This window comes from Acromyrmex echinatior, chromosome 15 (assembly GCF_024713525.1).
Source record: "Acromyrmex echinatior isolate Ae372 chromosome 15, ASM2471352v2, whole genome shotgun sequence".
Taxonomy (NCBI): domain Eukaryota; kingdom Metazoa; phylum Arthropoda; class Insecta; order Hymenoptera; family Formicidae; genus Acromyrmex; species Acromyrmex echinatior.
Window position 1 is genome coordinate 7,511,459 of NC_141866.1, and position 22,796 is coordinate 7,534,254.

The window sequence follows — 22,796 nt, forward strand, 5'->3', positions numbered from 1 at the left end:
GATAAATAATGTCAGCTTGTTTGCTGGGACATCACTATAACTTCATATGTTACCTATAAGTAAACTTATAAGTGACAAATAGGAGAATTTTCCAGTGAGAATTATCACATTCTTGTTGTTTGCCAACAAGGACACAATGTAATACTGTGAAACTATTTACTGTATTACACTGTCCTTGTTGGAAAACGCCCAAAATTGTTTGTTGGGATACGACATCATTATGACTTCATTTGTCACTTATAAGTAAACTTATATAAGTGACAAATAGGAGCATTTTCCAGTGAGAATACAGTGAATTATTACGTACATTCTTGTTATTTGCTAATACAAAACAAGGACACAATGTACTGTGAAACGATTTATTGTATTATATTGTGTCCTTGCTGGAAAAACGCCCAAAATCATGCTGACTTACGATAAGATGCTTTCCAGAAAGAAACACACAGTGTGATCACAGATGACACAGTGTAATACAGTAAATCAATATATCCTCGTTGTTTGCCAATGTTAAACATGAAATAATTCATTGTGTTACGTTGTGTGTCTTGCAAAGTCTTGCTGGAAAACAATATTGTGCATTGAAAGAAAAGAAGAAATTGGTTGCTGCAACAATTTAGATAGTAAAATATGGCATAGCATTTTTATATGGCTGCAGCAATCAGTTTTTGGTTGTAGTAGCAAATTTTTACTTATATTAATCTATCTACAATGTCAGTATATGATTTCGATAGGTTAACGCAACTAAAAATTTGTTGCTACAACCAAAAACTGATTGCTGTAGTCATATAAAAATGCTATGCCATATCTTACTATTTAAATTGTTGCAACAACCAATCTTTTTTTTCAGTGTGACTTTTGTGTTCTACCTGGACATTTTTTTTCTGAGAAAAGAATTTAAAAGATACTCGATGCAGCAAATTTTGCCGGCTGCCCTGTTTATGTCTCGAATTACGCGGTTTCGATGATTTGCATAATTATCTCGATCTACAATGAACCATCTGCATAACTATCTTCGTGAGAAAATTCAAGCAGTTGCTTCCGCAACACTGAGCCATTTCCGGCTAACGCTGTTTACAATCTTATGCTCATCGATTTTCCATGAGCGTGCGTCAATACGCGTATTTTCAGAAGAAATATCACGGGAATCCACGCCATTGCAAAAATATAAGGGCGAAGGGACAGCGCGTTGCATCGCGGGATCCGCACCGAAACTACCGAAAGAACGAGGTAAACCGAACTTTCGTGAACAAAGACCCCGCGCACTTTCGTCGTGGTGGTATAACGATGGTGGTGGTGTAACGGCGGTGTAGCGGCGGATTTCGGGGACATGCTATGCGCGCGCGCACGTGTGTTCTCGTTCACGCATAACAACACGCGACATGTGTGTGCGCGTGTATATGTGCACTCGTAGTCTCTCCCCGACTCCTTCGGCCCTCTCTCCGTCCCGCTCTTTTTCTCCTTGCTTCTAACGAAACGTTCCGGGCACCTCCAGCGTGTCTGGAGCCATTCACGCCCTGCTGGGTTTCCCACCGGAACCTTTTAAGACCCCACTTTCACCCCCGCAGCAGCCGCCGGCACGAAAACCCTTCGGATTTCGTGACGCAGGAAGAGTCGCTGTGAGATGGTCCTATCCCGCCTCCACTTGTGTTCCACCTTGTCACCGATCGTTTCGCGACGCGCTTGTTGGTAATCCCTCGAGTAACCAAACGTGTCGGATTTTGTATGAATTCTGATACGAGCGCTATCAGAATTTTCTCTTCGGGTCTATATATACTACTAGCATACTTTTTTAAAATAATTATACGTGGAGAGAAACAATTCCAACTATATATATTTTATAAATACGTGAGTGTACTATATTGATTGTATTTATCCGCAAAATCGATTAGAAAGCAAGAATACTTGGATTCTTTTATTTCTTGATATTTGTGGTTTATATAATATCGTCTATGAAAAGACTTAAACAGCAAAAATGCTGAGATTCCTTTACTGCTTGATATTTGCGGTTTGTATAATAATATCGCTGCTCAAGTAAATTTCTACTTCTCATGAAAAAAGATACGAATGGCGAAAGCTTGCTTATTTGATGTGATCCGGAAAATGGCAGCTATTATCGGCATAATTTCTAGACTAGTGCGCGTTACACCGTCCCGCTTGACCACGATCTAACGTTAATTTTACGTGGAAAATTATGTCGCCAAAGTTTTCTGGAATTTATAAATGACAGTTAAATAGCGAGTAATCGTTGACATATTAAATTTTTTTTCAAATTTAAATCGGATGATCCGACACACAGAGAAATTTTATTGATATATTACATTTGAAAATAGAAATGAAATTAAATAAATAGTGCTAATAAATTTTACAATTTTAATACGAAATATAAAACATTTCCTTTTCCAATTTGAAGGTCTTTTGATTTAAACCGTGCGATTATACAAATGGCTACGCGTTGAATTATTATTGCATAATCGATAATTTTCATTATCGTAAAAGAGAAAGAAAATACCTGAAATGAGCGGCATCTTCTAAGACTAATAAGTCAATGTCACCTATCGCGATGATTAATCGAGAGATAGTCCAATAATCTACCTTGTGAAATTGACAAGATTCGTCACTTTGTCAAGATAGAAAGTATTCTCACTTACGGCTTTCACCATGTATAACTTAAGTAGCGATCTTTGTAATGACAGAATGACTCAATCGGTGAAAAATGAGTTCAAAAATTTTTATTTTATTGAACTCATGCTGTAAAAAGTTTTATAATAAAATGTATTACGTGCAAACTGTTTCCTTGTTAATTAATTTGCACGGTTCTCAAAACTTTATTATAGTTTGGAATTGCATTATTTAATTGTTTTCTGCATATTTCTGTTCTGACATATTTCTGCTCTTGTTTAACCAGTTTATATCTTTAATATATAAAAGTCATGAACATCGTTAAGTTCGCACTGATGCTTTTCATTTAGTGACCAAATTTCATTCTATCTTTTTTGGCATTCAGTGAAATAACAAAGATAAAACGACATTTCTATTGATTTATCATCAAATGGAAAGCACCCTGTGAACACGCATGAACACTCACACATGCGAACGAAGGGGACTGAATGAAAACCCGGAGAACCCGAAATCCTCTAAGAAACAGATCTGCTACGTAAATATATCGTTACAATCGGTCTGTATAAATAGGATTACATTTGTCCGAGTGAAACTGGATAGTACTTGGGTTAATCATTTGTCATTGACATCATCCATGAGAAAATAATTGACACGTAATGTCGAGTTATGCTTTTAATCGACTACTAAATACTTATCTTATCTATTAACACTGGAAATAGATATTGAGCATCATTATTGACTGTTTTTTATTTTTTTAGATTATATTATATTATAATATATTTTTTTTGGTGTAAAAAATGGGATTTTGAAATATTTTGACTTTTCCATAATTACATTCTTCACATTGATGAAATATTTAATTTTTCGTCATTTTTTTTCCGTAGTAATTCGCTTGGTCTTTTTAACATTTTTTAGTAAGAAAAAAGAAATATTGTAGTGTTAATGAATTGCGATATGAAATTGTGGTAAAAACTTTTTTTTTTTTATTTGAACTAAAATTTATTAGTAATTTTAGATTTAGGTACGTCTTTCAACCAATGTTCCGCCAAACAATGTTTGCTCAAATCATATTATTTTCAGTAGGTAAAAGACGAACGTTCGTAAATTTATTACGACGGACTGGCAGCCATCAATTACGTGGACGCAGTTTATATTGAAAAGATGGCGACAGGAAAGGTTGAGTTGTGCGGCTTATCTTTTCTGCTTGCCTTCCTTCCCTCAGAGACCACTTCTTCCTCACGCCGCAGCTTCTCTCTTTCTTTCTCTCTTTCATGTCACGCCATCATGTATCTTTTTCTCTTCACCGGAATCACAACCATCACGAAAGCAGGCAAGAATCTTGATTCTCCCTTCGTCCTCTCCACCTTAGACCTCTTGTACAACGGCATTACGGGCCTCTTCCTCTCGACAAATTAGCCACCATGGCGACTTTTATAACGTGCAGACAGATGGGATCTTCAATTAAAATTTAACAGAATGCCACGCGATTTCGTCTCTCTCTCTCTCTCGTCGGAAAATCTGCAAAGTCACGAAAAATAAAAAAGAACGGGAGACTTGATCAACTACTTGAGAGACATGACATTAATTAATTACTCCTTTCCTATTTCCACTCGATAACGGTAAAACTGTATCGAGTTACTTCAATGTATTTAAAAAAATCTACAATCTAAAAAATGGCGGGGTCTATATAATTCTCACTGTGTTAATAATAACACGGACATCATGTGGATTTAATACTATGAATTTTAAATCTACACCTACCATGTTGATATAAACATCAGAGTTTGAAATCTATATGTTGGTATTAATATTAACACCAGCACAATGAGAATTACATAGACCCCGCATGGGTGTTAAATTCACATCAGAGGTATCAAAGTCACACACTAATACTTTTTAGAGTGTATTCTTTCAATATGACTTATGTGACAAATGATAGACAATATAAAGATTTACAAATTCGAACGAATTGTTAATTAGTAAGCTCAATGTACCGTGTAGAAAACGGATTGTCACGAAAATCACGGACATTAAATGAGCGCGAACGCAGACGCGACAGTTTCACGTTAATTACGTCCGTCTCCGAGAGAGACGCGGCAGACAACGAGACGAGAGTTCCGCGAGCGTGGCTTTAAAAACGTCACCGCTTGCGGAGGAGGACGCTTGTTGGAGGGCGACGAGATCTATTTGAAGCGTTAAAGACTCTGTTAAAGCGGCGGTAACTCGACGTTAAGAAGGCGCGAACGTCGAGTACCGCGGACGACTCGGAGTATTTTTACGCGGCTCGTTGAAGCGTTTATCGAAGCCAGGGGAAATTCTTACGAGCTGCTCCAGTCCGCTGGAATTAAATTGACCGAGGGAACGTCAAACATCGCTCGCACACACACGTTTCGCAAATTATGACAAATTATATTTTGCTTCCATAACTCTAAATTATACAATATTATTTAATTATTTACCGTTTATTTTAAATAAAACTATGCTCCTATTTACAAGATAACTATGATATAAAAGCAAGCGATTTAAAGATCCTTTTTACGTACAGAGAGAAAATTTTTGGTTGAAAATGAGCGAATCAAAAAATTCTGATTATAGCAATTAGAATTCTGGTTACCTCGACTAAAGTTATAATAGATTCAATCAGAAAATTCTGATTTGTTCATTTTTAACCAGAATTCCAATTAATGTAACCAAACTCTGTCCAATGTATGTTTCTCTGCAGAAACTGTCCTCCTCCCAGTTCAATCGGCGAATTTCGTCCTGTCGACTCTTCCGAAATCCGCGAAAAAAGAGAGTGATGAATTCGCGCGCGCGCGAAACGAGGCCGTTCCTATGCGGATGAGACACGTGCACCTTTAAACTGGCAACCGGTTTCCGCGCGACGTGCGTGTAAAGGCGAGACACACAACCGAGACCGTTCGGCAAGTACGTGCGAGAATTTGTGGCGTAATTGCCGATTCCGTCAATCATCGGGCGACGGTGTTTTCATGCCGCTGCCAAATCCCGCGTGATACGAGATAAACAGCGCGTAATAATAAAGTATAACCGGATAACGACGGCATAATAATGCGAGTTAACGAAGTAAGCGGGGCCTCGAAATTCTCTTTTCAGACATGCGATCGTGAGAAGAGCATAAAATGAAAGGCTAATATCTCGCCGGGCATTATTGTAACCGATACGGAGCCGACCAACAAAGTTGTAGTTTTACTCTGTAATTACACGGGCGCAGCAATTTGTATATCATTAAAGGTACGCGCTATTGAGGAAATAAAAGTTCCGCACGAATCGACGGTGTATCTTTAATAAATTATAATTAACCGATAAATAATGACCGAGAAAAAAAATCCGTGTAATGCAAAGAGAAGTTAAATATTTAACGTTAATGTATTCTTTTGAAAATATATGATTTTTACCGTTTTTTTTAGACTAATTATTCCTTTAATTCAATTCTTTCGTCTTGTACATCTCTCTCATTTATCACTGCGTTACCACTATAACTTAATACTTGGATATCGTCTAATTACCGGTTCATGAAGACAAGAGGAGTGGCGAGGATTAGCAAAGCGCTCGTATTCGCAGTTGAGGCAGCTCGTCGATCTCTCGCGTCACTCCTCTGCCAAGGGTTCGCGTCGATTCCCTCGCGATAACAATGGCCGCGAACAGCGCAAAAAGTGGGCGGCGTGAATGAAAGCGAGACAGACGGGGAGAGAGAGAGAGAGAGAGAGAGAGAGAGAGAGAGAGAGAGAGAGAGAGAGAGAGAGAGAGAAAGAGAGAGAGAGAGAATGTACAGGCCACGATCCTGAAAATCGATATCGCGGATACCGAGGTGCTTCCGTGTCGACGTTCGTAATTATATGCCGCGGAGCACGATATACCGCGTTGCACGATTCCCATTATTGCCATCACGGTAGTGTAACTTATTGTTAGCGAACAGAGCACGATGCTCGAGCGTAGATAGAGCGATGGTATTGAATGACGGGACGCAGTAGCGACCACAACTCAAAAGTTTAACCCTTTTAGTAAGTGCGATCATTAGAATACGGAGGCACGCAGCTTCTCCCAGCGAAAAAAAGAAGTTAAACGAAAATCGTGATTCTTATCATTTTTACATCTTTAGTTTACAGTCTTGTACATTTTCTTTCTAATAATGATAATTCTATAACGTTTCAATCGTGAAGTGAATGACATTATTGTAGATCACTTACAATCATTTATGCTGACTACAATAAATACATTTTAATGCTGTATGATGCATAGGAAACAACATTAAAATGCAGTTAGATCACAAAAACGATATATATATAAATATATATATATACTTGTATATATATATTATATATATATTGATTTATGATTTAGGGGACAAGAGATCACTGGAGAGTATATTAGTTAATCGAATCTGTCCAATTAATTCTCAATTAAAATTATAATTGTAGATTTTACGACTCGTTCCGTTTTATCTACGGTGAGTCGTATTATAAGTAGAGTATAAACATCAATTATCGCATATGCTTAGAAATCATTGGCACAAGATAGTTATTATCTCGCGGCTTGCAATGCGCGTTCGCAAACCATGACAAATTTCGTAACGCCATTTAGATAATTATACATAATTACTACTCATATATACATGTTAATCATTCGTTGAAGTTTCCAACGGTACAATCACTGCAACCGGATCTCTTACTTCATTTGCACGATGTAGATTACGATTAAATGAACGGCTCATCGCCGTAATGTTTTAGCCCACATTTAATTTCACATTAAGAAGTTAATTCATATTAATTTTATATAAAGAAAAGAGAGAAAAAAACTTTTATAAGTATTTCTGATGTATACATCATGCATATCGGAATATTTTGCTACAGGATAAAAAAATTAAGTTAATGAGCAGTGTGATCCGCAAATTATCTTAAGAAATCGAAGCGACAGGTATTGCTTAAGTTTTAGCATTCGATAACGCAACTCTAACAAAGTCATGACTTTGGCAATATCTTACAGGATATCGAAAGTGCCATGATGTATTGCAATAACGCGGTACGAGCTATAGTGAAATATCATGGCGAACGAAGTTTCTCCACAAATTACTTCACGTCCCAATGAATCAATCAGGAACGGTGTTTATGAAGTGAAGGCACCGCTGCTCATCAGCGCGATTATGCAAATTCTTAGCTCGTTATGGCAGATAGGATGCCTCGATGCGATATCTTTTTTTTCCCCCGGGAAGCGGTGAAGGCACATCGGCACGTCCGGAATACGTAAGCCTCGACATACGCATACCTACGTTTCAACGACATTGCGGCGAATAATGGCAATTTACAACTCTCCACGTTGCAACGCGGATCTTCCACGGCTACGGCGTACCGATGCGGGCAGACCTACCCGTATTATTGCCAAGAGTCGGTATGTACAGACTTGCACCTGCGCGATCCTCGGTGCGCTTTACGCGCGCGTTGCTTTTATCGAGCATTATTTATTTCCCCTCCCTTCCCCCCTCCTCCGCCTCCCTCCTCTTTTTGGAGAATATAACAGAGATGTAACACACATCGACGCACTTCTGTCACCATCGAGCATATGTCATCCCGTTTACAGAAAACAAAATTATAATCCATAACAGAATATCTGAGAAGTCGCGCGCTTCTTCTCGTATCACGACAAGTTTGCGGTTGAAAATGTTCTCGTGAAAATCTAAGTTATACTACCATTGCATTTTTTTATTCTTTATGGCATAAAAGAAGAAATTGCCATAAATCTAATGTTTTTGTCGTTTCAAAATGCCAATCTATTAATATAAACCATTTATACAATTTCTCTATAACATTTGATGGCAGCATTTGGCTCGCAGCTCAAATTATTTTGTTTTATGTTTAATTCTACGTAATTAAATAACAATTATTAATAAAATCGTTCGAGCGATTTCTGATAAATTCTCTGGTTAAATTTTGATACGTAGAATCAAGCGGAAAAAAACTCAAAATGGAGCAAAACATACGTCTGAATATTCATTACGAACCGCCCACTAGAATCTTAATTACCGTCTATCTAATTTAACTCGACAACTGACACATAATACATCTTTATAATATCATATCGTCCAACGTTTTGTTAACATTAATGTTACCCCGCATATTTAACAGCGTATTTTAATATTGTGTTCCCAAACGATTGCTGCAAACATGAATTTATGCGAGCATTGTGATATTACAGTTCTTACGGTATTTTTACGGTACGTGTAAGCTTTCAAAATGTATATTATTTTTATTTCTTGGCTTATTTTTAGATAATTATTCATGGCAAAACTTGTTAGTAGGCAATCTTTTTTTATCGTCAATCACGAATACAATGATGAATAACACAATAGGCTATATACATTACGGATATCTTTTACATCGTTATTGTTCTGTCAACAAAAATAGTCAACAACAAAGTCGTAAATAGTTTATAACATTTATTCAGTCTGTCTCAACGGTATAATCTGTTTCTTTACTTAATATGCAAATTAAAATTATATTATATTTAGAATATTCATTTTTTATGAAGAGTGAAATAAATCCGGTTAAGGCAATAAAAGGAACGAGTGTTATTTGTCATTAAGAATCACAAGAACTTGTTTTCGTTCAGCAAAGTTTTCTCGAGCAAAAGTATTTACTTCCACTTTTTAATTATTTTTTCTTGTATATTAGCGCCTTCTTGCTATTTCTGTCATTCGCAATTAGCTTGTAATCCAACGGAAATGTAAAATGTTTTCTTCTTGTTTAAATACGTATTAATGTATTGATCAATTTAAGATTATTTATTTAAAAAGGAATTTCTATTTTATCTCGTTCGTTTGACCTCTAATTTTTACACGTATGTCACGAGGAAAGAAAGCGCACGTTAAGTAACTTATTGATTAAGTAAGCCTCATGCAGTATTGCAAGCGTATGACTCTTTAATTATTATTCTGTGCAGAAAGTCGCGCGTCAATCATCCTCATAAAAGCAGCTCGGATGCCATACTCTCATTAGATTGGAGCCGACATGAAAAAGAAATTAGATTCAATGCGCTCGAACAAGCAATCATTACAAACTCTCTTTTGCATAGATTCTCTTTCGTGAGAATATATTAGTGATAATTAATTAATTCTCTTAGGTAATTGATTTAATCGAATAATAATTTATTTAAAGAAGATTGATTAATAAAAGATGATTTTTCTCTCTTAAAGTTAATAGTATTGTCTATATATAACCTTAGCCATAAATATATAAAGCCCCTAATTTATTATACAATATTTTATTGAAAGAAGCAATAGTAAAAGCTAAAGTAAAACTAACACTAAAATTGTTATAAAATACTAAAATTATTGTAAAAATAGATATTACTTTTTAATAAATCTGTATTTTAATTTACATTTTGTTAGATATAGAATGTTAATGTGGGAATACTTATGGCCAAAGCTGTAAAATTTTTGCGATATATCTTTATGCTTATATTTTTGTTTTTTTTTTAGACAATCATGAGAAATATTATTCGTTGAATATCGATTAATTAATTAAATCATATTTTTCACGCGAAATCCGTATCGCAAGGAGTTTATTATAAATTGAAATTTCTTGTATCAGAGAATTTCTAGTATTCCGATCGCATTTAATGCTAGATGTGACTCTAGCATTGTTAAGTGCAACTATTCTCCTCTTGTATTGGCATTAATCACTGCATTAAAGAGATCAAGCATCAGATTACATTTGCGCTAAATGAGCATTAGAATGCGGCCCTTTTCCTCGACGCGTCACGCTCGTGAGCGACGGCCGTCGCGTCGCTGAGCTCCAAGTTCGTTCTATAAGCTTCGCACTCTAGCCTACTACTAACGAAGAAGGCAGGTGCGCCTCTAGGCGATCTCGCTTTCTTCGAGCGAACTCGCGCGAATGTTAATTGTGCGCTATTATTGGCAACGACCGGTCGTGGAATTCCACTTCGTCAAACCCGCTTCTCGATCGATTCTCGTTCCAAGATCTCAGCATGAGGTAGGTTACTTACGTAAAGTGTGCGATTATGTGATAATATTATATATGATAAATGAGGAATACAAAGTTGCATCGGCAGATTTTACAAGAAAACAGGAAACAATATTTCAAGTGACAATAAACTTGAATTTTAAACAAATGAACAAATGAGATCGATTTCTTTGGCTGCATGTATCTTTCCGGTCACAAAATCATCCGAAATGAAAATGTTTGACCCCTGCATCGAGATCTTCGATGTTGCGCCAAGAGTCACGTGAATCAAAAATGGTAAATTTTAAATGCCAAGATAAATTGCGAGTTGTTTACTTTGAAACGACCTACGGTTTCTTCATTCTTCTCATGACACACAAATTCGCACAAGCATTCTATATAATTACTTAATTGTTATAGCTCTAATGACTTACCTGGGACGCCGACGGATACGAGTATCCGAATTGCGCGTACGCCGACATGTCGAGTCTACGTGCAGTTCTCCGTCTTTTTCTCTCCGAATATGTTGCGGAACCAAAGAGGATCAGGACACAAACGCATCTGCACGCACTACACTACCTCTCTCTCCTTCCCTCTCTCTCTCTCTCTCTCTCTCTCTCTCTCTCTCTCTCTCTCTCTCTCCCTCCCTCTCTCTCTCTCTCTCTCTCTCTCTCTCTCTCTCTCTCTCTCTCTCTCACTGAGTTTCTACGCGTGGCAATATCGTGGCGACATACGGGAAACAAAACGCGACGAACGTTCGCCGGCGAGGAGTGTCATCAGGCTGCCCTCAAGTTCCGGACGGCCGTAGTCGGCCTCATGACGCACGTTTTTTTCTTCAGCCACACGTCACGTCAATGGAGTGTCATCGCGCTGTTTTATGGATTACGTGCACTTCAATCCTTAGTTCCTGTTTAGATACCTTCCAAGGTATAGGAACGACGAGTCAGTGTAAACGCATGATACTGAGGACAACTTTTCTCTTTATTATGCCACTAAATGGTTTCCAACTCGCGACACGTCGCGTCATGAAAACAGCTGACACGGCACGTAGCACCGGAACATGATAGTAGTATCAGGATGACGATACCGAAGAAACGGGACGGACATTCGGTCAGAAAAGCGAGCGAGAAGCGTCACGACCGGTTAGGTATAGGGAGCTCACACAGTTCGTTCGTTCGTTCGGTCCGTCCCCTGCTCTCACAGGGCACTCCAGTCTGCGACTGACTCGGCACCACTCACACCACTTCAGCGGACTTCTCCACTCCGCTCTGTCACGGCTCCCCCTCTGGCGAGGAAAACCGAAAGCACCACTGCCCCCACCAAATGTCGTGGGCGGCGACTCAGGTAGAACGGAGCAATCGCGAGATGGCTCGTTGGCCAACGGGCGGGGTCTACAGGCACTCCGATTATCCGCGATTGGTTGCGAGCGCTTCGCGCGCGGGCGGTGGTATTTTTCGAACGTGCCCATCGACGTCGCGACGCCTTTTGTCCCCTCTATTCACAGGAGAACCACCGGCGAACGAACGATCTTGCGAGCTGCGTCGCGACGCCTCGCTTCGCCACGGGACGTTGCACGGCCACGACTGAATAAGGAGGAACGAGTATGTTTACGCGGCTCTACTCTTGTCAACCCGACGGCAGAGGACTTAAATAAATCCACATTGCTCCGTCTCCCCTTTCCCATACCGTCCATGCGTCACCTTTGCAAGGAGAGCGGATTACTTTCGTACCTATTGTCCGGTCAAGATCGCAAAGATCGTGAAACTTTTCGTGAAATGTCAAAATTATTAGACTCATTTTTAATTTCAAAATGGAGTAATCTTGTACTTAAAATAAGTTATTTTTCCAAAAGTTTTTTGTTGAATAAAATAATTTATATTTATATTAGAGAGTGTAATTAATTTTTAATTAAAATTATTTTAATATTTAAAATAACATATTAAATTATATAAATAACATTTAATTTCCAGAAATAGGTTTTATATTATAAATATTTAATGTATTTTATCAATAAAAATATTGCAAATTGAAATTTTTATGATATTAATGTTAATCGATAAAACAGTGAAGGATATTTTATTCAATCGTAAAATATAAAATTGTAAAGTAAAATAAGGCCAATATTCGTAGTCTGTTCTTATTGCAAGGTTGTCTTAAATAATATCTTAAACGCTGAATACAATTCTACGATTAATTTATGATATCTTAAGACTGTACTTACGATATATATGCGATATATATTCTTAAATATATAAGAACTGATTATAGACACTAGTCAGCTTGTATATCTAATTTTTCCGCCAATGTGTAAGCCAAAGATATGTTCTGGTCTACTGTCATGTCGTCAAAAATTTAAAAAATTCGTCAAAAACGCGAAAACATCGAGCAGATTAGCCATGAGATTTACTCCATACTGTGCTACTTAGGATGTAATTTCACGAATTATTAAATTTTATCAATGGGTCGAAATCATTAATTGCGGACAAAACATTTACTTATTAAATTAGTATAAAGGATTTGTTTGTTTGTATAAAATTTTCTCCAGCAAGAAACAAAATCCGAGAACCATTGTTCAAAGAATAAAATTTTTTAAATCATTAAATTGTCAAAGAATATTATTAAATCAAAAGTACTGATTGATAATTATTTTGACAATTTATTTATTCTCTATAAAAATAATTATTTATTGTCAATAGAAAAATTATTGTTATCATGAATTTTATTTTGAACGCACACATATCATGTGTACACAATAACAGAACATAATTGATAACAAAAAAAAAAGTGAAGTATTGATATGTAGAGAAGTTCTTATGACAAACGAAACAAAAAAAACTAAGCTCAGTTCCTTGGAAGTACGAATATCTGGAGAACAATATCTACTGAACGAATGAATGTCGACGTGCCGTCGAGGGACAACGAGAAAATAGTAGTTGCGATGCAACAAGATCCACTGCTAATAGGATTAGCCGACAGGTTGACGAGGTCTTCAGGAGATAAACATCCTTTTGAGAATCTTGTACCTGTACCTGAAATTCCTAGAGGAAAACGGTCATGGGACCCTGGATGATTTATTGTTCTGCGTAAACCTGGGTGACCTGTCGATCATGCCCTTATAACGATGGTCAATGCTGTAATACAAACGTTTGAGAGAACCATGTCCTAAAACCACCAGGATTATTATATCGTGAAAACGTATAACTGGTGCCATAATTTCCTTGAGAGTCACATGTGATGTCGAAACCACACAATAATTCGCTTAATCCCTCTCGTTCTCTGGGGATCATCATTCGCAAACAAGAAACTTACAAAACATCCCGCATTTTCACCACACACTCAGCATCGAATGTGATTCTGTCCTTTCGTTTCTTGCTGATATGTTGAATTCCCATGTAAATATCAGATATTATATTCACTAGACAAATATTCACGAATAGAGCAATGATATCAGTGTGACGAATTTATGTGCACAAAAATTTGTTGTATAAATGTGATATAATTAGATGATTCGAATATATGAGAAGTGAGCTATGATTCCAATTAATCAATATTGCAGTCTTTCTCTTATATTAGAGTTGAAAATTTATAGATCCGTTTTATGAATTTATCGTGACGAGATTTTCATCTTCTACAACAAGATATTTTATTAGGGAATAAAAAATTTCGAATTTTGTGTAGTCTACGGCGTTGCCGTTCGCCGTGACGGACGTCGAATAATTAAACGAGAAGGATGCGGTAGTGACAAAATGAAATGTGGCGCGGCAGCTGGCGCGCGATGTGAAAATATCACTCGGATTGTTGAATGTCCATTTGTGTTTCGCCGTTGGACGTAACATTTATGATTACGGGGGTAAAACAGTATTCGCGGTTCGTCAGTTTTTATTGTTACACTCGCCACGTTGTACTGTCAAGCGCGGTTCACGGATAAAACGCAATAATACCGCCGGGACGAAAGGCTGCAAAATTTTACATCGTGTGATTATTTTACGGATTGCAATCGCATTGTCATTGCTACGTTATTTTCAATGTTTAGACCAATATTAAAACGAGAAAAGGACCTTGATGAATACAACATCGATATGCTTAAAAAAAATCGAATTTTTGTGTCCACAAATCACGGCCCTAACTGGGTAACGACAGTTGTAAATCTCGGTTGGAATATCTGCGATCAAACTGTGCAGGGTCGTTTGGTGTTTACAGTCGTCAAGTTTTTCGAGTCTGATAAGGCGAAGATTTCTACGAGAAAAGAGAAGGAACTGTCGGGTCCTATCTCACCGGTCAGTGTGTCCCATTACTTGTTCGCAGGTCGAGTAAAAGTTAAACGGCCATGTCCACTCGGTCCGTCTCAGGCGATAAGGATGCTTAATAAGGCACCAAACCACCCCGTCCACTTGTCTTCCTACTTCCTCACTCTTATTCCTGAAAGGTCTCTCTTTTATCTCAACGTCGGCCTAGTTAGGCAAGCTCCACATTTTTCTCTCAAATTTTTTAGTTTTACTAATCTTTCAGAACAAATCCTCTGTATAAAAAAAAAACAGGAAAACTTATTGTTTTTATGCTTAATGTTTTTTTTTAATCCACGCTTCTTTTTCAAATCCATTCATCGAGCTTATTTCATTATACTGTTGTAATACCTTGGTTAGCTTTTATGACTACTTTACGAGATTTTCTCGCCGTAGGTTCCTGCTCTCCAAAAGCAAATTATTAGTTCTCTACCGCGGCGGAATCATAAAAGCAGGTCTAATTCGAATACCATAGAATGGCGCGATTTACACCGTGGAATAAAACAAAAGATTGTTACGTAGGTTTCTGAGGCGAGCACACTAAGGTAGGAAGGAAGCTAATAAGGGGAGGTCCAGACTGCCCCGGCGCCTTCGGGGTACCTTCGAGAGGCACCGCAGTTTTATTGGTCGGAACGTCCTTGTTCCTTCGACTGTTTTCTTTTTCTATACTTCTGCGCCGACTTCGTCTTCCTCTTCGGTACACGGTATGGCCGACCAGAATGTTGCCGTAAAAAAGACCGATCCCTTCCCCAGATCCCTTGTCCGTCCTTCTCCTCGCCTTCTTCGTTCCCGTTCTCCCCACGTAGAACGACGAACGAACGACCAACGAAATGTCAACCGTAAACCTCGCGAGGCAACACTAATTAACCCGACCGAAATAAACTGCAGCGCTCCTCCATTTCCCTCTCACTCGCTCGTCGAGCCTCTTCTTTTGTTCGCGCGGATAGATTCTATAACCCTCGGCGAAGTCTTAAGAAATATCTTAAAGCAATCTTAAAATTCTTAATCGATCTATTATAGAAAAAAACCACAATCTACGACAAATCCAACCAATTAAAAAATTCAGTTTTTGTATACTACTCTCTAAATTTCTTCGAGTGAAATCTCTTTCTAAAAGAGTTAAAATACTGTCACTATTAAAAAAAAGTGAAAAATTTGCACTCTTTTTTAGAGTAAGATTCACACTTTTAAAGTGAGAGTACTTTCTTTTGGAATGATTGAAGATGCATATTTTTCACTCTTTTTCAATAGTGACAGTATTTTAACTCTTTTGGAGTGAGATTTCACTTCTAGAAATTTAGAAAGTATAATTCTAATATTACGCTGTACATATAAATACTTGAAGTATTTGATAACATAACATATTTTTAATAAAGCAGACATTTATTTAAGTCTCTTTTTCGCAGATAACAAAATAATATAATACAATGCCTATAAGTGTCTTGTGTGATTATTAGTGCATAAATAATATCAATAAGATATAATTCGCAAACAATTGGAATATACTTACCATCGACAGGAAGTCAAGCACAAATTATTAATTAGTTTGTACTTGATTTCCACATTCATCATTGGAGAATCAAGGGAAAAATCAAAGGAAAACTCAAATCCAATCCAGAAACGTTTGCAGTTAACTTTATTGCTAAGTATATAGCACAAATTATATACTATATCTTATCGCCTTATAAATATTATTTACGCTCCAACAATCGCAGAGACATATATAAACGTTTTGATTTATTCTTGGAGTCACAGAATTATTTTAATTATAATTTTAAAAAATAAAAATAAATACAGTTAATGGATACGTATTAGTTTTCGCATAACATTCCATACCACGTTCGTTCCAATGGAAACGTCGTGTAAAGGGAAGATTTCATCAGTCACTGATGGATTTTATCGTGCCGGTATATATCGTTCCAATGTGTGATCGGTTGGAGAAATAAATCGAGGCTTTTTTGGCATAAGAGTAGGAAACATTGCTTTCAGTGTGGGCGGTAGTACAAAGGGGCAAATCCGGATGACTCCCTTGTTCGCTTTCGTTCTCGTACTCCCGCCTCGAAACTGTCGAATCCGCGGAGTTTCCCCTGTACCGCCCGCTGCCAGACATTTCCATTTTATTCCGCACATGAGAGAGGGATACGTCCACCCCTAACGCATAACGCAGAGAAATCTAATGAAAATGCCTATGCCAGTTGCTATTTTATTTTTTTAAAAATTGTTGAAAGAATCGCATATGTAAGACATTTAAAATCAGCGATTATAGGAGCTGTTCGTATAACGAATGATTTTTAAATTAAATATATTGAAATAAAACAAATTATTAAAATAATAAAGAACATATTTTTGTCATTTTAATAATTTGCTACATTCAATAAATTAAATTTAAAAATCATTCGTTATGTAGTTCAAGATAAAAATTATCGATAATAATTTTATAATATCTTGCAATCATAACGTGAAAATTTCAATAACTGTGTTCTAGTATTATATATATGTATATATATATATATATATATATATATATATATATATATATATATATATATATATATATATGTGTATATTCTATCGAAGAGAATTCAGAAAAAGCTTCCGTGTTATTGCGGGACAGTGCAACGCGGCATATAAAGCGGCATATATAGTCGACCGAATTTGGTTGGACGCAGAGTACCGTGGAGACATTGTTAGGCTTCGTCGACCCTAATTGTCGAGCGGTTTTCGTTAAAAGCGCGGCCCTTGGCGCGGATGTATGCGCGTGTGCATCGTCCCTCCATTCTTGTTCCCTGCAACCGTGCTGTTTATTGTCTCTGGCCGCGTTTTCGAGCGCTGCAACGTCGCGCTGATGCATCGAATAGTCGTGGAGAGCGTCAATAGCGGCACGATTATGGCATGCGTGGGAAGAGAAAAAGGGAAAACTGTCGAGAAAGGACGGCTGGCGATATTGCACGAAAATACTACAAAGCACGCATTTATCGCTATCATGATATCACAATTGTGATGCCATTATACAGCCATTATCCATTGTTTATGAATACAGAAACATATCACACGCCTGTTACAAGCATCGAGATTATACATTCTGGATTCCTTGCAACATCAGCAGCATGACAGATTTTACGATACGCTTCATAGACAAAGCAGTTGAACAAGTAACATGACAGAATACAATAATAGGTCTGTTCTTGTCAACCGAGCTTCTTGTACGGTTCATCTTTCCTCTGTTTCTCTCTACATTGGAGAAAAGATGAATGGTGCAAAAAGTTCAGCTGAAAAAAAAAAACAATTCTATTAAAATATTAAAATAAAAGGTATCATCAAAATTTAACTTTATTTCTCACATTAACATACAATATTAATTCGCTATCGACAATAAACTAGTCCAGGGACCAGTCTTTAAAGGATTCATCGAAAATTTGATTGTGAATTTTAAATAAATTTAAATATGTAAAAAATATGTCAAACATAATCCGACTTCTATGGTGGTAAAAACTCATTAACTATTAAAGCTTTATATAATAAGTAATCAGAATCTTTTCAATTTTTATATATTCTGGAACAATAAAAAATTTATTCTGTTTCTCAAAGATCCCTATTGCTGATAGAAAAGTTAAATTCATATTGCTGGAGAGTTAAGATGCCGATTATTATATTCTTATTCCTCTCGTAAAGCAGAGTAGAAACAAGACAGCAGAAGCTGCAAGTAACAGGAAGTATTTGATCTCCGCCAGAATGTCTGAATTTAATAGTCTGCACTTTGAATGGTTACATCAAGAAGGATGCAAGTCCTAAGGTTAATATGAACCTTTCTTTGAACATCGCATGAGTTCATGCGAAGCTCGTGCAGGAGGAAACTCTAAAGGAGACGCTTTTCAAATAACCTACGCCTATGGCGTATCAACAGCTCCGACAACACGCAGCCGCCCTCGTGGTGCGTATGTTGCATGATAGTTTTCGCTTCTTCCCCTTGCCTCGCACAGACTGCACTCTTCCTCTAGCGCAATCAGGTGCAAAACACCAGAGGTATTGCAGCTTGCCATGATGTTACGTGCCCGTGGAAAATGAATAGGTAATTATAATGCATCCATAATGCAGGGGGACAAGGCCGACGAACGCACGATCGTAGTCTGCTTCTCGGAAGAAAAGCCATGATGTTTAACAGAAAGTTCGCGGTTCCTGTACATAGCGAAAAGAAATAGAGAAAAGAGGAAGATTGTGATTGAATCACTATTTATTTAGCATTCTGGAACACAGCGCAAGATTATATGGAAAAAACAATTTTGCTAAAATATTTAAAAATCTAAATATAGAATGAAAAGAATTTTGTTGGACTATCAAAATAATTACGGATATTAGGAATCTCAAGCATCATAAGCAATGCTGCAAAAAGTTTTGACATTCTAGTAACTAGTTTGAGCGTTCTACATTATTATTTTCATGTCCAACAAAATTATTTTCTGATCTGTAGCTTTCTTAGATACTTTAGCAATCCTTTCCGCCATCCTTTCCGCGCAAATAAAATACAGATTTGCAACAGAAATAACGTTGAGAAAAAGAACGAAAATGAGAAAGAGAGAGAGAGAGAGAGAGAGAGAGAGAGAGAGAGAGAGAGAGAAAAGAACTCAAATCACACAGTGCTCATTAAAATTCATTTGCGGCCGCCTTTCGTCTTCGCTCCTCCTTTTTTTAGCATCTCTAGCTCGTTTATGTGTTATCCGCGCACACGGATGTGCGAAGTATTCGAGGCACGACGCGCCAGTGAACTGCGCGTACCCGGTGAGGAACACGGACGCGTATACACGCGCGCGAACACGCGCATTCTGTAATTGCGCTTTATTGCGCGTTACAATGATTAGAATTAGAGAGCGATCAAGACTTCTCATACGAAAACGGTAGTCATAACAATATCTCTCGACGCCGCTGCCAGGAAAGATTATACCTCGGCTGACCGCCATGTGCGCACGGCGCAATAATTGATTTAAAACGTAATAATTCAAGGAGATGTAGCGGATGCAAAAGGAGAAAACGTTGGAGGTATAACATCGCGAAATTACGATCGGCAAGCAATTTGCTGATGGGATTTCTCCGTGTTTCCTGATAACGTATACTCAAGTGATTATTGTTAAGTAATGGACTATCCACTATTGGATATAATTTATCTTTATCAATTGTCAAGCGATTAATTATGATTCCCATAATTAAAATTAATTTTTTTTTCAATCTCGCAAATTATGTATAGATACAAAAAATATCTAATTTTGCATATAATCTCAAAAATTGAAATAGACGTCGATAAAAATGTATGGGATGATTATAGGATGATGTATTATTGATGACTTTTAAAAATCTGTCCCTTTTTCGCGGAAAATGCCTCGGGTTATTACCATTTACAATCACTTTGTGGCGCGAAGTGTATACATTCTTGAAGCCGCCTCCGTACTTCGGTCGCTCTCCTCGCGGCACTGCCGAGGTCAGAGTGCAACGATTTTCCATGAAGCAGAATGCACGAGATTCCGGGAGCCTAGGCATGGCACAATGTGTTATGTATGTACACAGTTCTGCCATTCTGAGATTGTAACAAAGTCGTGGCGGCGGCGTTGCATCAGACGCGCCGGGTCGGGCAAGTCGCAGCGAATGGGGATAATGATCGACGGAAGTGTTCGTGCTAAAATATGCAGATCCGGCTAAAATTACCGGAGAAGTACCACCTAGCCGACTCAGCCGACCGGCCGCCGAGAGGGAGGCGAGCCTATTGGTGTGCATCCTATGCTCGCAGCTCGACCTCGGATCGGCTTAGCTCTACTCGACGTATGCAACTATGTACTGGAGTGTGGGTGATGGTCGATGACGATGATGATTATTTCTTAATGCCTTCGTTTATTCTGACGAGGACATAGAAATCTGCGGATGAAGGAAGTTTTATGGTTTTATGGTTATGACGTAAATCATCGCAGGATTCATGCGTGAGAAATCATTTCAATAGATTACTTCTCGGTTTGCACGATATCTCAAATTAATTTAATGTAAATCTTGCAGAAAATTATTGTGATAGAACAAAAATTGTGAGACTAATGGAAAGCTGTAAAGTCCAAATACATTCAAGTTTGGACTGCGATTGAAATTATCTGAAATTCTGTACATCCTCTATTAATCCTCTACAATTCTATTAATCCTCCGTCTGCAATCTGGATCTTTTTTTGATACAAGTTAAATTTCACTCTCAAATTTCGTCAAAATAAAAAAAAAGGGCACAGTTCCTTTTCCTAAAATATCTTATTTAATCTTGTAACATTTTGTAATATTTAATAATATAATAGAGATGCGAGAAAATGAATTTTTTAAATTTTTGGGAAGACTAAAACAATAAAAAAATTCGAGTAACAAAAACTCGTTGGACAAAAAAATCCAAAAAAAAGATTGCAGACGAAGGATTAAAAGGTGGTATATAAGAAAGTTCAGCCGAAATAGGAACGGAGGATTAAAGATGCTATTTAATTCTTTAAAAAATCTCAAAGTTATAGAGTGATGAATGTAAAAATATTTTTAACTGCATGCGGAAAGCCATAAAATTAATTATTTTACCGCAATTTACATGGGACATACACCGGATGAATTACGTTACGATTTATTTATACGTTACTTGGAAAATTAGCATACTCAATTACGGTCTAATTAAGAATGGCCCCGCCTCATTATATTCTAGTCGGTTATACGTAGGAAACGTTAATTCGAACGGTAGAAACGTTTAAGCAGGAACGTCGCCAGCGTCTTACGTATGCATAGTGGCTTGTCACAGGAACCAATTAACTTCTTTACAAGGAACGACCATTACCTCAGAATGCGTTAAAATGACCGGTGAGAGCAAGGAAATCGCAATGTCAACGGTAAAACCAACCAATTGCTCAACAAGCACTGCGGCGATTTCCCAACTCTTAACAGCGATTATGGTAACCGGAAAAGATTCATGAAGAAATTTAATGAATCGTCCTAATCCATCGACACATCCACCTGTGGTTTATAAATATCTTCAAGAAAGCTTAAAGAATTACTTCCGAAAGCATGTATCGTTTATCGGAATTTTTTAGTAGATGAGAATTAAATTTCCCCTTCAATTTTAAGGTAATGTTCTTTCATCTGGTTACACTCTGTATAATTTGCATCGAGATTCAATGTGAGCCTTTAAAGAGTGATCGACTGCGGCTGTTGTCACGCAGCCAGCAATGGTCGATTGGTGACGGAAAAAGAAGAAATTTATCTAATGAATCTCTTGCTTTCTGTCTTTTCTACGATAACGTAAATGTAACAATTTATTATGACGTTGTGATTGCGGATTGCGCTCGTAAATGATACACACTCGCACGTAAACGCAAGAGCGTTATGCAGTCGTGAAAAAAATCACTGCGGCATGGTCGAGTCTCGTGTCTTTACGCGTTACAAACTATATCTGTAACATGGCAAACGAGAAGTGTACGCCTACTATAATTTGTTAAATATCCAAGGCGGACTTGTTAGCATGCATTTATGATGATTTATTTTGCCGATGTTCGGACATTACACATTCGCGAATATATATGCGTTCGATATCAGGTATGAATAATTATAATTGAAAAGAAGCGCGGCAGAGAAGAAATTTTTTCTATTAAAGTAGCCATTCAATGTTAAGCTATTATATAATATTTAATACTGGAAGACTTTTCTTAACATTAAACGGAAGTAAAAATAAATATGCTCTACACCTAAAAATTTATGAAGTCTTTAACTTATTATTGTAATATCAAACACGATGTTTATAAAGTGACATAAAACGATACTTTTTACCTTTCCTTGCGGGAAACGCATGGAAAGAATAGTTTTGTTAAAGTATTTTTTAAATTTGCTAGATATAGATCTGAAAGTAATTTTGTTCGGCCATAAAAATAAT

The 22,796-nt window shown here is 37.3% G+C and overlaps 2 protein-coding genes across 5 annotated transcripts in view; one reads left to right on the plus strand and one right to left on the minus strand.

Moving 5' to 3' along the window:
• LOC105147015 (sosondowah) overlaps positions 1-22,796 on the plus strand; it is a 355,053-nt gene that overhangs the window by 229,354 nt on the left and 102,903 nt on the right. The window lies entirely within an intron of this gene.
• The window catches only part of LOC105147013 (homeobox protein caupolican), a 76,048-nt gene that overhangs the window by 34,814 nt on the left and 18,438 nt on the right, over positions 1-22,796 (minus strand). The window contains exon 1 of one of the 3 annotated variants that reach the window (XM_011057717.2): positions 11,027-12,412. The exons of the other annotated variants lie outside the window; for them this stretch is intronic. Within the exon in view, the coding sequence (XP_011056019.1) occupies positions 11,027-11,074 (48 nt within the window). The 5' untranslated portion in view covers positions 11,075-12,412. Of the gene's footprint in view, positions 1-11,026; positions 12,413-22,796 lie in introns of those variants that run through there. 3 annotated transcript variants of the gene reach the window in all.